The 18607-nt window shown below is 37.3% G+C and overlaps 1 protein-coding gene across 1 annotated transcript in view; it reads right to left on the reverse strand.

Annotated features, from left to right (window-relative positions):
• Positions 1-18607, reverse strand: part of LRP1B (LDL receptor related protein 1B) — a 566614-nt gene that overhangs the window by 136439 nt on the left and 411568 nt on the right. The window contains exons 44-52 of the mRNA XM_056861170.1: positions 18432-18557; positions 12249-12377; positions 11875-11994; positions 10981-11094; positions 10664-10813; positions 10409-10531; positions 8895-9014; positions 6398-6526; positions 3931-4053 (exon numbers count right to left, since the gene is read on the reverse strand). Coding sequence (XP_056717148.1) covers positions 3931-4053; positions 6398-6526; positions 8895-9014; positions 10409-10531; positions 10664-10813; positions 10981-11094; positions 11875-11994; positions 12249-12377; positions 18432-18557 — 1134 coding nt within the window. The remainder of the gene's footprint in view (positions 1-3930; positions 4054-6397; positions 6527-8894; positions 9015-10408; positions 10532-10663; positions 10814-10980; positions 11095-11874; positions 11995-12248; positions 12378-18431; positions 18558-18607) is intronic.

Raw genomic sequence — 18607 nt, forward strand, 5'->3', positions numbered from 1 at the left:
AGTGCCTTCCTCTGCACAGCAACCCTGGTATTCCTCGGTGGTCTCCCATCCAAATACTAACCAGGGCTGACCCTGCTTAGCTTCTGAGATCTGACGAGATCAGGCTAGCCTGGGCCATCCAGGTCAGGGCACCAGCAACTGTACATTTGTAAAATATTTTGATATGGTCCACTGAAAAGTGACTGATCTGTACTCTGCCAAACTGGAGCATATTTCTCAAGAAGATTATCTCTCTTCAACATTAGACACAACTTTCAAAGAGATGCACCAATAAAATAATTGTTTGGGGAGGTGGAGTATTCATCTACAGAAATAATAGAGGAGTTATAGGAGAACTCCTTTAGAGGAAGGAGAAATTTAATACCTGAATTCACTTTCTTCAAATGATTTTATACCATTTGGGGGAGTTCTTCCCTGTCAGCAGATGGAGACAGAGCATTTGAACTTCAGTGTTAAGACACCTCTTTCACAATCCTCAGCTTATTGTTTGAAAAGTATTAATTTCTACAGATGCCTTAAAACAAAGTCATATACTCTAAAATTTATTAACAGAAGAATTCAAAAGACAATACAATTCCATCTTAAAATTATTCCATTAAAATTTTAAATGGTCTTAGGGGAGGCAGTCTAGACTGGTATAGAAGAACTCAAAGAAGGGGAAATTGGCAGGTATTAAATTTCTCCTTGTGCCATTCTTCTATACCAAGCAAGATTCTTGGGACCTCCCATACGCTGCTGTTGAATTCAAGAGCTTTATGAGTGACCAAAGCATCAATGTAAAGGAGTTGTATCAACCAAAAGTTTCTACTTCATCATCAGTACTTATGCCTGGGAATCTGAAAATATCTGAAATGAAAATCTGCAAAATGCAACTACAGTGCAATCCTTAATAGAATTAGACCATTGTCCATTGAAGACAATGGACTTAGCAGACTGTTACTCTCTTTAATGTTGCATTGGTAGAGTTTTAAAATGCAGCAGAGCTAGTATGCTTTTGTCTTCCTAACATATTCCTGTAATAAACCGTCTTACAAACAGCATGTTGGGAATGAATACCATGTCTTAACCCTAGCTCACTCTTAAGAGTTTCATCTTGAGGCCCATCTGAAAACACCATGCACATTTGTGATACGCGAAGAAAAAGTTCCTTAAAATGACAAATAATAGGATCCAAGAAGAAAGTTAACCTTGCTATGAAGACTGTGGACTCAGCAGGAAGATTCTCCCTATCTGTGCACTGAAGACTGATCTTCAATAAATCAAGATCTCCATTGGAGAAAAGTTCCTCTTCTTTTTATGTATTCCCCCAAGTATATCCCTGGAGGTGGCAAACCATCAAGACACTGATTGCAAACAGGATTTTTGATTTTCTCTAATGGGAATTTTCTGTTATCTTGAAATAAAAATGGCATTTCTGAAAATATGAGTAGGAAGCATAGTCTACGTACACTCCAGATAGCAAATGAGACAAGTCTACAAAAATAGTTATTTGATTTCTGTGGGTAAAGTCTCTTCATATTTTTAAAATACCTGTATGCCCCAAAATGATAAAGTACTATAATAAACAAATCCACACAGCCAGCTTATTGGTCAAATTTCATGCTTTAAACCTATAGGGGGAATTTTTGTGTGTGTGTTATATTTTCTTAAACTAACTGTTACAATTCATCAGTACTGTGAAGGGTAATAAGGCACCAAAATAAACACATTCATTTCCTATTCAAACTTGGCAAACACATTCTTCTCAAACTACTATCAACTACAGTATTTTTTTAAAGTTAATTTAACTCAATACAAATAACGAACGGTATGCATAAAATAACCAACTAGCAAACCAATGACTACCAAACTGTCCTTATCTCAACTATCTTTCATATGCAGCTACATCATTATAATCCTTGAATGTGTATCATATTCAGGTACCATATGCTGGAGAGCATCTCAAATAAGATGCACAATGTGTGGAAGTTCTGAACCATGGATAAGTTGGGACTTTCCAGAATATCCCTTTTTTTAGGGGGCATAGAAATTAATCTAATTTATTTTAAGATGAAATTTCATAGCAGGTAGCACAAAATACTGGTCTTTGGTGCATTTATTAACAAGCATAAATTATGTTGTTCTTTTTCAAATCAGAATTATGGTTATATTTATATGGCAAATTGAAAAATAAAAATAAAATGTATATTGAAAATGGAAAGTATTAACTGTGACAAACAGAAAATAATATTATATTATGTGGTGGTTTTAGAACTGGTGTGAGAAACACATTAGATATGTAGAAAAAGAATACATTCCTATTTCTTGAGGGAACTAAATGTCAGAGACGTAGCTGACAGAGTAGAGGATGGTAATAAATTTGGGTATTTATTCAAATTTTATTTCAAACAATAGTGTCTTTAATAAAGAGGGGAAAGCCACACAGTAGGCATGGAGGTCATAACATGGGCATGAGTGAGCCCATGACTTACTAACTTCCATACTTCATTAATATAGTAGTATATGACCAGACCATTGGTTAGGCATTCTAACCCAGTTGGTGTAACTGTAAAAGTGAAGACAAACAGGAATTTAAGCAGAAGATTAACAGAAGATTTAAGAAGGTGAGTTTGGACTCTTATTCGAAAAGTAAAAGAACTTGACCTTGATCACTAAACACTGTTTATAAACAGCTTTAAATCTCAGGAGCTGTGGGCTCTTTTTTAGGCTTTTCCTCATATTCATGAGTTAAAAGAAAAGGTAAATTTTAAATTTCTGGGTTGTTGATATATATATAACTTCTGCCTGTAATCAGAACTGTATTTATAACAAATTGGGTGGGCAATTTTACTATCAACAATGTGGATTATAGCAATTTTCCCAGTGATTACACTATGTTTTCTATGTAAACAAGTCTAGCTCCACAGTAAAACTGGCATCTAGAATCATCCATTACATATTTCTATGCATAGAATTTTCAAAAAAGAAAATGAGAATTTGCCCATTTAGAAGATAATAAATGGCTGTCTGGGAAAAGGTACAACGTCACACAGAGGACATGATGCTATAGGGTCCAGAATATAAAGTGGGAAAGCTGGATTCAAGTATGAATGAAGAATAAAAAAACTTGGTGTTCTCTTTGTGCCTCCATAACAATGATCAACTTGATATTGATGACATAAGCTATTGACTTAGCAGAAGGTTTACAAAACTTGCCATTCTAAAGAGTTTTAATCAAAGGAGTCTTTTAAAACAGGTGTTAATGGCATCTAATAACTGGGAGATTTCTCCCAGTCTAGTATTATTAATAAAATCAACAATTTCCCAAACATGCAAGTGAACAAGAAGTAATAACTGAGAATTCTGAGAGTATGAGACTCTTCAAGTACATAGGAATCTCACAACTTTGAAATTCAAATGCTCTGTGGTCTTCTGCTGACAAGGAGAAACAAACTGAAATGAACAAGAAAAACAAATACAAATAAGTGGATTTAACAGGAAACACTGTATTAAAACATTTTTATTATAACAAATGCCTTTTCAAAAAGAAAAAGTCACCAAGATCAAAGTCGTATCAAGCATCATCTCCCTTCAGGAACCCTTAATGTCTCTGTGACAAATACCTGTTTATTCTGCTAATATAAGCTATATATAATTAAATAAGAGCACATTGATTTAGACTATAGTAACTCTGCAGAGTTGTACTGTAAGTTGGAAAATAACTCATTATATTAATTTCCATGGTAAAATGTATTTCATTTTCATTATGCAATGTTTTATTCATTAGGAAAATGTGTAGAATGAAAAGAAATATTCAAAGAAATTAAGAAAATATTTTATTCAGCATTAAATATAAATCAGGCCTCAAACGTGCTTTTGTATCATTTTCTTTTAGATCTGTCTAACCTTTTAACCTTTTAATTAATAATTATGTATTTAAGAGATACTTGCCACATTCTAGTGATTCATCTGACCCATCTCCACAATCATCATCATGGTCGCATACAAATTGCTTGGAAATGCAGACTTTATTGTGGCATGTGAAAGTATTTTCATCACAGGTATTATTAGGAGCTATGAAAAGAATGGAAGAAAAAAGATCTCTTAAGAACATAACACAGATGTTTCTGGTATTTGAAAATATGAAGAAGCAGGAATTTACAATGGGGGGGAAATGCCATGATCATACAACTATAACTGAAATTCCAAAGGACCTGCCACAAGCAATTAGAACTAGTTAATATAATCATCCCTTTTCTGAAGGTGAATAATTAAATCTTTTTGGGGGAAATCAAACACAGATAAGCATTTTCTGCCTTCCTTTCCATCTGGCGGCTTCAATTTGGCTTCCAGGGTTATAAAGGGATCGCAGGGAGAGGGGAAAGTGGGGAAGATCCTAGACCATCAGAGATTTTCATTGGTGGATCACAGGATCAAAGCCACTGTCACCATTCTAGTGATGTCTCAGGAAACTAATCAACATTCCCTAATCTAGATTAAGTAACAGAAACTGGCACAGCCCTGAAAACTGAAAAATTAACATGCCAATGTAAGGCAACCAAATCAACACATTAGTAACTATAGAGAAAATCTGCCTCACCACTATACTACTCCTCTTTTCCATGGTTTAACCTGGCCAGAAGAGGATAGGGGGAAATCTTACTTGGATTAGCTCAGTTTGCAATACCAGAAAAAAATCAGCATTATTTGGTGTCCGTTTTTTCGGCTTTTTCCAGTATTTTTTGGGTTTGGGTTTAATAAACCCAGAAATTTTAAAAAATCTGAAAAGCCGAATGTATAGTTTTTCAGGTTTACTAAACCCAATCCCAAAAAATACACCAGACAGAGCTGAGGGCTGGGCTTCATGGATCCCAACATTCAGTTTTGCTCTGCTGGGACATTCAGATCCCCACTGTTTGCCGGTTTTGACCTCCTTGTGGACTTCAGAGCCGGCAGGCAGCATGGATATGACTCAGGTAAGTAAGGGGGGAGGGGGGAAGGAGGTAAAAATGGTGCTGGAGCCAAAGCAGCCTTGACTAACACCAGAAAAATTCAGCATTATTTGGTGTCCACTTTTTCAGCTCCCTTTAATGACCATCATTTTTTTTACCAGTACAAAAAGAAGAAGAGTTCGTTTTTTATATTCCACTTTTCTCTACCGAAAATCAGATGCTTCTAATTCAGTTGATTTAAGAAAAAGGAAAAATACATGGAAACATTAATTCAATCTGGAAAGGGGAGACTCTATCTGTATGACAGAAGCGATATCCTTCCTTCTTCTAGTATGCTACAGGGTTGAAAGCCTTAACAAAACAGAAAAATAAATAAATAATCTGTTTACATCTCTTTTACCAATGAAAGCAAAACCAACAACAAAGAAGCCATCATCTTAAAAAAAAAAAAAAACAGGAACAAAGCAAACATAATTCTAGCATAAAAATTATTTGAGTTTTGGGGAAGGAACCAAAAAATGACAAAGAAGGCCTTCTTAAAAACTCATATACCCTCCAAAACTGAAAATTCAAAAGTATGTCCGTATTCTTCTAAGTCTGTACAGTGATGATGTAACCAAATGGTAGACATGTGCTGTGACAAATAATTATTATATAATTCTAGAAGGGATCGTGTAAATAAAGTAATGGCTCATGTTGCTCACATTTTTTCATACCCTTTAGAGATATGCAGCATTTCATGAGCATTTACACTGCCTTACTTAACCCTAAAAACAGAATTAAGTGCCTAGAAGGTCAAGCATATGTCTTAATTCTGTTTTTAGGGTTGTTTTGTTTTTCTTTCCCCTTCTTTTTTTGGACCATGTATACTGCCCTACTCATGGACTTTCCTCAAGTAATTAGTAGTGCGATCCTAAATGGAGTTAAAACTTCTAAGTCAAGTTAAGTCAACTGGTGTTGAAGGGTGTAACACTGTTTAGGACTGGAAGATTTGAGTCCAGTAGCACTTTAAAGACCAACAAGATTTCCAGGGTATAAGCTTTCTAGAGTCAAAGCTCCCTTTGTCAGATATCTGCTTATTATTGTACTGTATAGAACCTAACAAACAAAACCCACAATACTGTGGCAAAAGTCATCTAATACACAATAAACTAATGCACACAAACAGGTTGCTATGTGAAAACAGCTGCTACAGCAAATTATGCCAAATGAAGGTGGTTTTCATATGGCAGGTGTCCCTATATCAGTAATTAAAACAATTCTCATTACTTAAAGTAGGCCTTTTAAAAAAAGAAATCAAAATACTTTGACATGTACTTGAATGCAATATTTTGAAGACTGTACATTTAACTATTAATGTATATCCAGTGATTTGCCCTAGCTTGTTCAGATCTAGGCCACAACATTTTGAACTTGTTAAGAGCAATCTATAAGTGTGTAGGTATATGTTGCAAAATGGCTCATACCACATCCCGCTGTAGAAAGCTCATCACTCCCATTAGGGCAGTCTCTTTCACCGTCACACAGCCAGTGATGGGGAACACAGGCATAGGAATCTAAGCAGCTGAACATGTCTGGGGCACAGGTTACTGACCCTGTTAAAATATTATTGAAAGTCAGTATCTTCTGAAACATTTTACAAATATGTTATACAAGTGGGTGACCCATAAGGACTTTAAGGGGGCATCTCATTTTCCTCTTCCCCACTATGACCTCTTTCCCTTCCCTGTACGCCCCCTTTGTCTCTCTTTCCCTTCCCTGAATGCTTCCTTATTTCCTTCCCTCCTACCAGCCAACCTGCCTTGAAAGTTGACTTAAGGGAGACAACAAAGGGAAAATAAATATGTAGATGTGGGGATAAACAGGAGAATTTGTGCTTATTCCATGCACAGATGCTTAGTTTTCTTAAGGAAGGAGGACTGTAGTAAAATTATCACAGGAAAGCTGAGTTTTAAGGAGGAAATTGACTAAAAAGAAAATATGGATATTCTTGGGGACAGATCTGGACATAAGGGGCAGCAAGGCTGAAAGGATGGAGTAATTTGAGGGAGCAGGAGTTTTTTTGCATGGCTGAAGGTGGCAGAGATGATCACAAGTAACGGGCAGGAGTATGTAAGGATATGAGAACAAAGAAATATGGAGGAAGCAACACTAAAAAGTAAATGATAAGGAGTTTGTACTGGATGTGGGGTGGACATGAAGCCAACATAAGGAGACGTATAGTCATTGTGCAGGGGACTGGACTAGATGATCCTGGTGGTCCCTTCCAACTCTATAATTCTATGATTTTATGATTATAGATAACTAAAACACAGACCAGAAATTTGTCAAGTGATTGGAAGAAAGGGCTATAGGCAATATTGATACAATTTGTACAGAGAAAACAGGAAGTGTGATAGTATACTACTGTAGTATCAAAGAGGGTTTTAATTATTTATTTCTTTAGAAATGTTTTTGCCGTCATATTTATTTTTTTCTTATGTGATTATTTTCATCAAGGCATTGGAAATATGGGGAAAGTAGGCAACAAAAACTCAAATATTACTTTTGAGATAATATGTATAATTAGCAAATTGTGAGAAGAGTATTTAATCAAACAAGCAGAACTGCTAGAAGCATAGTTCTGTGCAGGAGTGGTAAAGCGAACTATAAGTCTATTTTTATGGTCCCCTTTTTAACCGTGAAGATAAAACTAGTTTGGTTTGATACATTTCAGCTTCAGGACCCAGACTTCTCACAAACAATGCTCTGATCTTATTATAAATTCCTGTTCCTATATTATATGAAATATTTCTGCTTATCACACTGTTTATTGGTAACATCTAACAAATGCCCCTTTTATTAACTATGTTAATATTTATCCAATGAACCTTGATCTGAATAAAGAGTTAATTTTAGATTTGTGTTCCTCATTAAATGCATAGATAATGAACATCCATTTATTTTAATAATATGGATGATTTCTGTTTTACTACCTAAGTTGTAGTAGTGCATAATATATCACACCAAAAACATAAACAGATACATCAAAAGTACACACAGAAACAGTACCACCTTGGTAATACAACATAGGTCATTGGGGAAAATATATATATTTAAAAGAATATGTTATACAGCATATAACTGAATATATGATGTTACAAATATTCAGCATCATAGTTAATTCAGGTGCTCTTTTTTAATGGATGCAATGTTGAATGTTGCCTCCCAAAATATTTGTTGCTGATAGTCATCAGCCAATAATAGGATGCATCCTACCAACTAGCTGTGCTTTGCTCTGGTGGCCACATGTATTATCTAGCTAGGATACAACCTCTAGGCTTGTCATAATGCAAGGCTTATATGGATAAACAGAAATGTAGACTAAACTGGAGTAGGTTATTAAATAACATGGCCAATTAAACTGGAATTTGCATGACTCTGAAATTTGAAGCGCAGTAAGGTTTGCCAATATCTTCTGCGAGGTATGTAGCAGTGATAAGAACTACAGGCTCATCCCCTTTCTTTACAAATCTGTGGAAGAGAAAATATGCTCTAGGCATCTGGCCGCTCTGCACAGAAAGAGACTTAAAGAATCTTCTCTACCTCTGCAAAAAAATCACATGCTTTGAAAAGAAAATATCCTCTAATACCTGAAGATGAAATACTGCCTGTCATCATGTATGTTATTCAAACAGTATGCTAAGAGATTTGACATATATTGTAGGCTGAGTTAAGGTGTCTCTTTCAGTTGGCAATGTCTTCATTAATCTATATGCTATAAAGAAACATAACTTGAAAGTCTTAATTGACAAGTGTACATCTGTATAAACACCAGCCAAAAGACTTGTTTCATTAACAAAATATTTAGTTAATTATATATTTTACCGTAGCTGACATACATTTTACATGTTTCACTGAATTCCGTATCATTCTCTAGGAAACAAAATTAAATTAATCATATTTTATCATTATAATACTCACCACAAACAGCTTTACTTTCATCCAAGCCATTTCCACAATCATCCTCCCCATCACAAATCCACTGCTTAGAGATACACTTCTGTGCAGAACAAGCAAACTGATTCCATGAACAAGAGGAATCTAGAAGGAAATGTAAATCATAGTGTTGTAATGTACACACACAGCCTCTAGGGGCGAGTTTCTGCTTTGCATGCCCTTTAGTTTTGGCCCTGCATGGCTCCCACCTACCTCACAAGGTGTCTGTTGTGGGGAGGGGAAGGGAAGGTGATTGTAAGCCACTTTGAGAATCCTTAAAGGTACAGAAAAGTGGCATATAAAAACCAACTCTTCTTCTTTCTGCATTCATGCACATACAGAGACATACACCCCACCCACAAAGTTGCTCTTGAAGGTCAAGAAATTCCAGGAAACAGTGTTGGTGGCATGCGGGGCGGGGGAGGTTGTAGTTTGAGCAGGAATCTATGGAAACAGAATCTCTCCCCTTACAAAGAATAGAAGTGCCCTCTGTTTGCATGATAGTACATCTGGATACAGCCCTGAGATGTAATGTAGAATTAATCACGTATTCCACACAATACACATATGGAATTTATAGAAGCGTGTTTGACACGCAAGGCATTTTTCTCATAGATTTTTTTCAGATTTCCTGTGAAACTACAATCTCACTGTTCCTTTCTTCAGCCTTGAAAAAGCAAGCCAAAATGAAAAGGTGGATTGTTCATTGTTAGAATTAGTTATAAAAGGTTGACCTTTTGCCAAACTAATTAGCATTACAAACAGTGCAACATAGTTGGTTTAATTCTCAGGGGGGGAATCCATAGTAAAAATAGTATCTATGAGAACAACCTAAGAGGAGTGTCATGTAATGTCTTCAGAGTACCCAGGTCAGAATGTTCAGTATGTCAGGTGTTCTCCTACATAATCACATCTACATAATCTAGCTCCATTTATAGCCCCTGAATCTCTCAGATTTGGAATTCAGTGAAATCTGCTTTCCCCACCATTTTTGGCAAAGCTCTAGGTACAAAGCTTAGAAATCTTAAAATCAATGTGTGTAGAATAGGAATTACATATATGCTTATATAGGATTGATTTCTATGGGGTTTGTTGTATCTATTTAATGCTTTATTTAATCAGATCTAGAGTTGTTTTAAAAATACAGGATTTTCACTTTGCACCTGGAACAAATAAATAAATGCCATTCTCCCTTAGTGTTAGAGGGCTATTCCCTTCAAGGACTGATTTTTTAAAGGGAGAGTTGAAGCACTAACCACCAGAATGATCCTGTGGTTAATATATTGTTTGAATTCAACGAAAGAAATAAACAAGTTTTCATGTGGCTCTTTCAAGGCAATGCCTCCTCACAGGGGGTGGGGTCATGCTACTGTCACAGCCCAACTTGTTTTAATATTCTGATAAAACTTTAGTTTAATAATTTGAATTATTTTGTTTGTAACTATTGTAATTTACCACTATTTTGCATAAACATCCATGGTTTAGAAAGAGATACTCACCACAGTATAATTCATCATCTCCATCTTCACAATCTTTTTGGCCATCACACACCCAAGTATTCAAAATGCATCTCCCATTACGGCAACCAAAATAGTTGTGTTTACATGTATGTTTGCTTCGAACTGTGGGCATTTAAAATAACAAAATACTTTCATCAATATATACCATAAATAAATAAATAAACAAGCAAACAAATAAGACTAATAAGCTTTTCATTTTATTTGTTATCATGAAGAAAGGTTTTTCCAAATTACCTGGGCAATTTAATTCATCTGTATAATCCCCACAGTCATTAGATCCATCACACAGCCATTCTGGTAGTATACAAAGTGAAGTAGAATTACAGCTAATAAATCCTGAAGATTTTATTCCAAGTTTATAGAAGTGAGCACAGTCTGTGTTATCTGAGGAACAAAAACTTGAATAAACATCATAATATATATTTTATTGGTATTTACTTAGTAGAATTTTCTTAGCATCTACAATCACAGTATTGCCTTTTATCAAGTAAATTATATTACCCATATTAATTACTCATCAAATATTGCTAAAAGGAATTGGAATTCCTTACTGCAGTTCTTCTCATCTGAAGCATCCAAACAATCAATGATCTGATTGCATTGTGCTGATTTTGTAATACATGTTCCATCTGCACAGTGAAACTCTGCTGAAGTACATCCTGAAACTAGAGGATATAGTTTTTTTGTCAGAAAAAAGAAAATATAAAAAGTACCTTTGCACTCTGAAATTTGCATTCAGATATTTTCAATATGAAACACTGCCTGAAATGCTTTGCTTTGTTTCAGAGGTGAAATACCGAATAAAAAGCAAGGCACTCTTGAAATCCCTAATTCCTGAAATGTATCACTTGAAATGTCAGGGTTTCCCCCCCAGGTTATTTCAGCTGTTTTCAATGGGGCAATATACCAGGTGTCCAGACTGTAGAGGCCTTCTCTACTTCCACTCTTTTAAATGGGGAGTAGATCTGACATTCAGGCTGTAGGGGTCAAATCTACTTCCAATGTTTTCAATGGGTGGTAGAGACTTGACATCTGACTTTTGACATGGAGGAACAGTGTATACAGAGGGTTTCCCCACCACTACCCCAGCAGATGAGGGAAAATGAGGGGTGTTTTTTCCTGCATCCAAGGCCACATCCAGAAAGATGATCTGCCTGCAGAAATGCATATTACCTATGCTATTTTAGGACACATATATGTGCTTGGCCTTCTCTAATATTTATGTCAAGGGAAACATTAAACAAATTCACCGTTACATCTCAAGAATCAGTGAGCTATTTGTAAATTATGTCATTTAAGCTTAATTTTCATTACCCATCAGTAATTTTAAACAAGTGCACCTCTCATTGTCCACCAAAAACATTTAGTACAAAATACACTACATGTAATAGCAGACAAAGGAACTGTAATGCAGAACTAGAATGCAGAAGAGCCCAAAATCATACCTTCACAGCCCAATTCATCTGAGTTGTCACCACAATCATTTTTGCCATCACATACTTTATTGGTGGATGTACAACGACGGTTAAGACACGGTTTAAAACCTCTCCGGCAGTTTCTATTTTCTGGTATTTGTTTAAAAAACAAGCAAACAAAGAGAGATGGCCGTTATTGTTTACATAAAATTCCTTTACGTAGGGCTGGATGAACACATACTGAGATATGGAATCTAGTCAGAACCCCATGGATAATATTTGTTGCTAGCCAGAAACATGAGTCTCCTTTGGAAATGTGGACTATAAATACTGTAAAATAAATGCTGTACAGAAATGTAACCATATCAAGGGAAAAAACAACAACCCACAGTGGACTGACTTACCACAATAAAACAACTTTTCATCAGACTTGTCTTTACAGTGTGTCATGCCATCACAGGAGAGCTCATAATCAATGCACTCACCATTTCCACATTCAAACTCAGAGTAAAAATTGCAAGAAGAATTTTTAGCTGAAAGAGGAAGCAAGAAACAACTAAGCTGAAGTTCAATGTTACAAATGCAAACCTGTTATCAAAAGCCAACTGCAATTGTGCAGCTGATAAAAAAAAAATACATTCCAAGTATGGGACCCTCAAGCACTTGTGGGGAGCATCTCATTTCCACCTCTCCATTATTTCTTCTTTCCCTTCCCTGAAACCCCACATAGAAGGATGACATCGGGCTGCTGGGAGGTGTTCCAGTTCTCTTAATCACCAATCCACGTCTGCTTGTGAGGTAGGTTATGCTGAAAATGTGTAATTCATCCAAGGTCACCTAGTGAATTTCCACAGCTGAATGGAAATTCAACAGCCAAGTCTCAAACTCTAACACTACACTACACTGGCTTTTGTGGCAAGCGGCCAGGCTCAGCAGAGTCAAGCAAGTCAGTTGGCAGCAAGACTTCTGGTAGCTGCTGCCAGGCCTACCCCCAATGAGTCCTTCTTTATGATGATACATTTCCTCACCAACCTAATCACTCCAGAGACCTATGCCTAGTTTCTTGATTTTCTGACCCACACTGTGGACGATGACGAATCTGCCAAAAAATCTTTATTTGTTTAAGTCAGAATATGGCACAAGCGAGGCTGAATTAATTAAGAACTCAGAACTATTTTATTTTTATCTTTTAGGGAAATGGTAAAATCAAGTTGTCAGGGAAGTTTCAAAAATGAACTTGGAGGGCAACACAACAACAGGAATTAGGATAATTATATATAACAGATATTTTGTATTCAGAATATAGCTGACAGGTTTCACAGACTGGTTTTGTTACTTTTGAGAGATTGAACAGTCACTGCTTAGGTGAACTGACATAAGCTTCTTTGAAACTATATCTCTAAAGTTGGTGGAGTCAGGAATAAAACACACAGGTTCCCAGTTTTCTTCCTTAAAACTGGTTAGGGATCACCCTTTTACTTTGGAGATGTTTCTCTTAGGGAAGCAAACTCAATTCACTTTCCCCACACAGGATCCTTCTTGACCCTATACATCTGTGTTCCTCTCACTCGGGCTGCCAGCCTCTAACTCTCAGCTTCTGTCACTCTCCAACTGTCAACTCTCAACAACCACACTAGAATTCTTAGGGGTTTTTTTTCTTTTTGAACTTCCTGCTACTCAAGGTTCCATGACCGGGACAACACATCAGTATTCCACTGTCTGTCACTTCCCTCAAAGGCCAAAACAGCCATGGAAAAGGCCCTGCTCCCTTCTCTATCCTTTACTGACAGAAACCAAACTGGAATGCTGGCAAAACTATGTTTGTTCATTTGTTCGTTAACATTTCAGATTTTTTCTGCAAACCTAGCGATTTCCTCAGTTTGCAGAAAGTTTCATCTTGTGTGTTTATGACTCCAGTCTCCAGGTTTAAGTATCCACATATTTGGCTATGTGGAGAGTTAGATATATCAATATTAAATGTTGTCTTTTCCAGCTTGCCAAGTTGTGAAGATAAATGTTTTCCTCAGTATAAGATTATAATAGAATTAGGCAGTATAGTACCTAGCCATGGGGAAGCAGAAAGCACATTGCTCTAATATATGAATGGTAACTGTGTTATCATTTTGCAACTACAAAAACAAAACAAAAAATACACTAGAGAGACAGTGTGGTTAGGGTTCCCAACCTCCAGGTGCTAGCTGATAGGTCCTGCTATTACAACTGATCTCCAGCTGATAGAGATCAGTTCACCTGGAGAAAATGGCCGCTTTGGCAATTGAACTCTATGGCATCGAAGTCCCTCCCCTCCCCAAACCCCACCCTCCTCAGGCTCCGCCCCAAACCTCTTGCTGGTGGTGAGGAGTGACCTAGCAACCCTAAGTGTGGTGTAGTGGTTAAGGTGTCAGACTAGGACCTGGGAAACCCAGCTTCAAATCCCTACACGTGCCATGGAAGCTTGCTGGGTGACCTCGGGCCCTGACCCTGGCTAGTATTTGGGTGGGAGACCTCCAAGGAATACCAGGGTCATGACATGGAGGCAAGCAATGGCAAACTACTTCCAAATGTCTCTTGCCTTGAAAACCCTACAGGGTCGCCATAAATCAACTGTGACTTGATGGCAAAAATAAAAATAATACACATGCCTAGTTTTTGATCCAAAATGGCATATTGACTACTGGGCTACCCAGGATGGAAATAAGAACCAGAAAGTAGAGAAGATGCTTGCCCGATCACACTTCCCTTTACCTGGTTCATCCACTAATCCTCCCAGTTCATCCTCCCAGTTTCCGAACCACACTCCAAATGTATTAAACTGGCAAAACATTATTTCAAGAAGGTGGTAAAATATAAGGGTATAGCTCTGCCTAGGACTGCACTCTTACTAACTTAATCACATGGATGGGACTATTCAGATGGTTCTTTATCATGGAGCTTATATCTTATCAGAGGAAAGTGCCATTTCCATTTAAAACACACACACATAATTATGTTATTTAGATGTTCTTCCAGTCAAAAGGGTTATGGTTGGTGATATTTGGCTCTTACAAAACTGGCAGAATAATTTTTTTTTAAGTACCTAAGAAATTGAATGAGGCCAGTGCTTTTTTGTGTGATGGTATTCACTGGGGTAAAGTGTAGATGACTGGGGAAGGCAAAGCCAAACCACCCCGTAAACATAGTCTGCCTAGTAAATGTTGGGATGTGACGTCACCCCATGGGTTAGTAATGACTCAGTGCTTGCTCAGGGGACTACCTTTACCTTTATTGACTGGTACTGAGTACCAGTACCTTTATGGGGGCTCTCCCAAGTCCCGAGGAGAGAACTGGTGGAAACCAGGCCAACTGTATATATGAGTATGTAAGTACTGGCTGTGGCTGTGGTCATGATCTTACTTACAATTTAGAAATAGTCACTGTTTCAGCTTTACTATCACAGTTCTAAGACACAAAAGCCACATTTCTATCAAACACAGAATTCTCACCATCAAAACTATTCCAAAATAATTCCAGTTTATCAGTAAAGCAAGTAACAGATAAAATCAGTATAGTAATCGGGATTCATAAACACAACAGTAAAAACTTGATCTTCTTTTCCTTTGTCCTCACACAAATACACAGAATTCTCATACACAACCCTTAAGCATATGTTGATAAGATCCAGTATTTTGATTTCTTGTGGAAGAAGATAATGTTTTTATACCCACTTTTCTCTACTTTAAGGAGTCTCAAAATGGCTTACAATTCCATTCCATTCCTCTCCCCACAACAGGCACCTTGTGAGGAAGGTGGAGCTGAGAGAGTTCTGAGAGAACTGTGACTGGCCCTAGGTCAACCAGCAGGCTTCATGTGGAAGAATTGGGAATCTATCCCGGTTCTCCGGATTAGAACCTACCGTTCTTAATCACTAAACCACGCTGGCTTTCATATATCTGTTACTTAATGAACAGTAAAGTGACATATATTAACATTCTGTCAATGAAATAGCTTAATGCCTTTGGCATGTATAAACACCGGGTCATGTTGCAAGTTATTTACAGTTGAGCACTTACTACAAATCCGTTCTGTGGGTCACTCTCAGTGAAATATGGTGAGTTGATTAGTGATGATTTTAAGACTACACTGAAATAAGCTGTTATCATGAGATACTGATGTATTAATTACTTCGACTTGGAACCATTGCAGATCAGCTGCCTGTCCATACAAGATCAATTGATCTCTACAGAATATGATTTTCACAGCTAGTTTAAGATTGTGTTGCACTACAGCAGTGTTACAGCCTTAATTAACATGCTTGTTATCAATGTAAATCATCTGTATGACCAACTGTAGGGGTTACCGCATTATGTATTCCCAGCAATGTATTAAGAGTTTGAAAATGTAATAAAAAACATTGCTTTAAAGGGATTTTTGGATGCCACAGCTAAAAAATGGTTGGAAGACGTCTTCACAGCTAAAGGGGCCAAACAAAGTGCAAACAGTATTCTTTATAACAGTTTCAAACTCTTAATACATTGGTGGGAATACATAGAAAGTGCAAACAGTATTTTTTATAACAGTTTCAAACTCTTAATACATCGGTGGGAATACATAGAAAGTGCGAACAGTATTTTTTATAACATTTTCAAACTCTTAATACATCGCTGGGAATACATAATGCGGTAACCCCCTGTAACTCAATTTTTTAGCCAAAGAGGAATAGTTTTGAGGTAAGGCTGCAAATCTATACTACAATGATTATAAATTAATGTATTGAAGTTTTACTTTAGATAAACCCTATATTCATGGTAAAAAAATTGAAAACATTTCAATTCATCCTATAGTCATGCTCTTTAAATCCCTGTTGCCATAATTAAATAAATTGTTCACTCTGTAAAGTATTTATCAAAAGTTGGAAGTAGAAACACCAAGGTAAATAAGTAGCAATTGATGTTCACAGCATAAGAGAGTTTGAAAGATTCTGGGTAAACGCCCTGGTAGGTGAATTTGCTAGACTATAGGGCTGTGCAAAAAACAACAACAACAACAACAAAACCCCGTAAATTTCAGGTTTACTGGGGGCAAATAAGCTGGATTCCCATACCGGTAAATATGGGAATTCGGCTTATTTGTGGGTTCACCCCCCCCCAATATTCGGCCATTAGTGTCCATAGGGACATTTTGTGGCTCCTGGGGGGGGGCATTTTTGCAGGTAGAGCCCCCAAATGTGCAGCGTAGCAATGAGGAACTCTCCTTGCCTGAGCCCCCACGTTTGGTGAAGATTGGCTCCAGGGGTCCAGAGTTATGGGGTCTGGAAGGGGTCACCCCAATCTCCATAGAGAATATATAGTGAAGTGGCCATGGTCAGAATCTCTATTGTGAATTTCACTATGTATCTCTAGGGAGGAGCCCGGCAAACTTCCCCACTATTGAAAGCAATGAAATATTAGATAAGACGGTTCCTCTGTGAGTTTGATGCCATAGGTGTTGGGATGGTTGATTTTTTATTTTTGGGAAGCACAGATACTATTGATAAGAAATACTTTGCTTTCTCATTTGAGTGAAGTTATGCAAAAACAGGAGACTTGCTTTTGGTACAATTCGTAGTCTGCACTGGAGAGGGAATGAGATTCCCAAGCAGTTCCTGAGTGCTGTGCATATGGTCTTCATAAAACCGGCAGTAGATCACAATGACCCCAGTATTCCTATTGCCTTTCCAAACAGATTCCTTGGATATATTTGTAGCTTTAGATTGCAGAATTAGTGAAGGTCCAGCACCACAAAATAAAGCAGAGTTTATTCTTTTATCTGACACCTTCTAGAGCTACTACGGTATGTCCAGCGGCTCGAGAAGTGATGTTGTTGAATATAAACTCACTGCCAAAACCACTCATGACTTTTCAGAGTCATTCTAGAATCATATTTATTTCTGACACCGGCCCTCACGCCGAACAGAAAATTCCAGTGAATCCTAGACCATTGTGCCAATGTGATAACATCATTTCTGGGTTCGTCCTGAAAGTAAAGACACAGCATTGCCATAATGTTGCCCCACATGTCCCTGCCCTCCCCCCACATGTCCTGAAAGTGCAGCTGGTTCAGAATGCATCAACCAGACTATTGTCAAGGGCTAGTTGATGGGAACTCATATCACCTTCTAGTTCAATTAAAGATGCTAGTTATAACTTTTAAAAACCTTTGTATATCTAAATGGCACTCTCTTCCCATACGTCCTCATGCTCCATTTACTATTCCCACATGGGTCACCTGCTAGTTGTTCTCCCACTGTGGATAGTCTACTTGGCATCAGCTAGAGCCGCCTGTGCTTTTTACACCATAGCTCTCCCCCTATGGAATGGACACCCTGAGGTGAGGGGGGCAGAGTCTTTAGGTGTATTTCTGCAAGGCTACTCTATGTGCTAGGGCTTTTAATGGGGTGTTGGCTGCACACTTTATTTGGGAGCAGGGGCTTTTGCAGGGATTTGTTGCATTTTGGGTTTTAACAAATGTGAATTTGAAGGCCACCTTGAACTGTGCAAAATGCTGGGTATAAATATTTAAGTAAATAAAAACTGAAACAAGATATCACTGTATGAAATGATATTACTTACGCACACATCTATTGTCATCTATCAGTATTCGATCACCCCTACAGGAACAATTTACCCGGCCATCAGGAGAAAGAAGACACAAATCATGGCACCCACCATTCATTTGGGCACATGGAGACAGTTCACCTGAAAGAAAAGGAGGATTGTATCAAAATATGCTTTTTAAAGTATCAAAC

The sequence above is a fragment of the Euleptes europaea genome, chromosome 15, assembly GCF_029931775.1.
Source record: "Euleptes europaea isolate rEulEur1 chromosome 15, rEulEur1.hap1, whole genome shotgun sequence".
NCBI lineage: Eukaryota > Metazoa > Chordata > Lepidosauria > Squamata > Sphaerodactylidae > Euleptes > Euleptes europaea.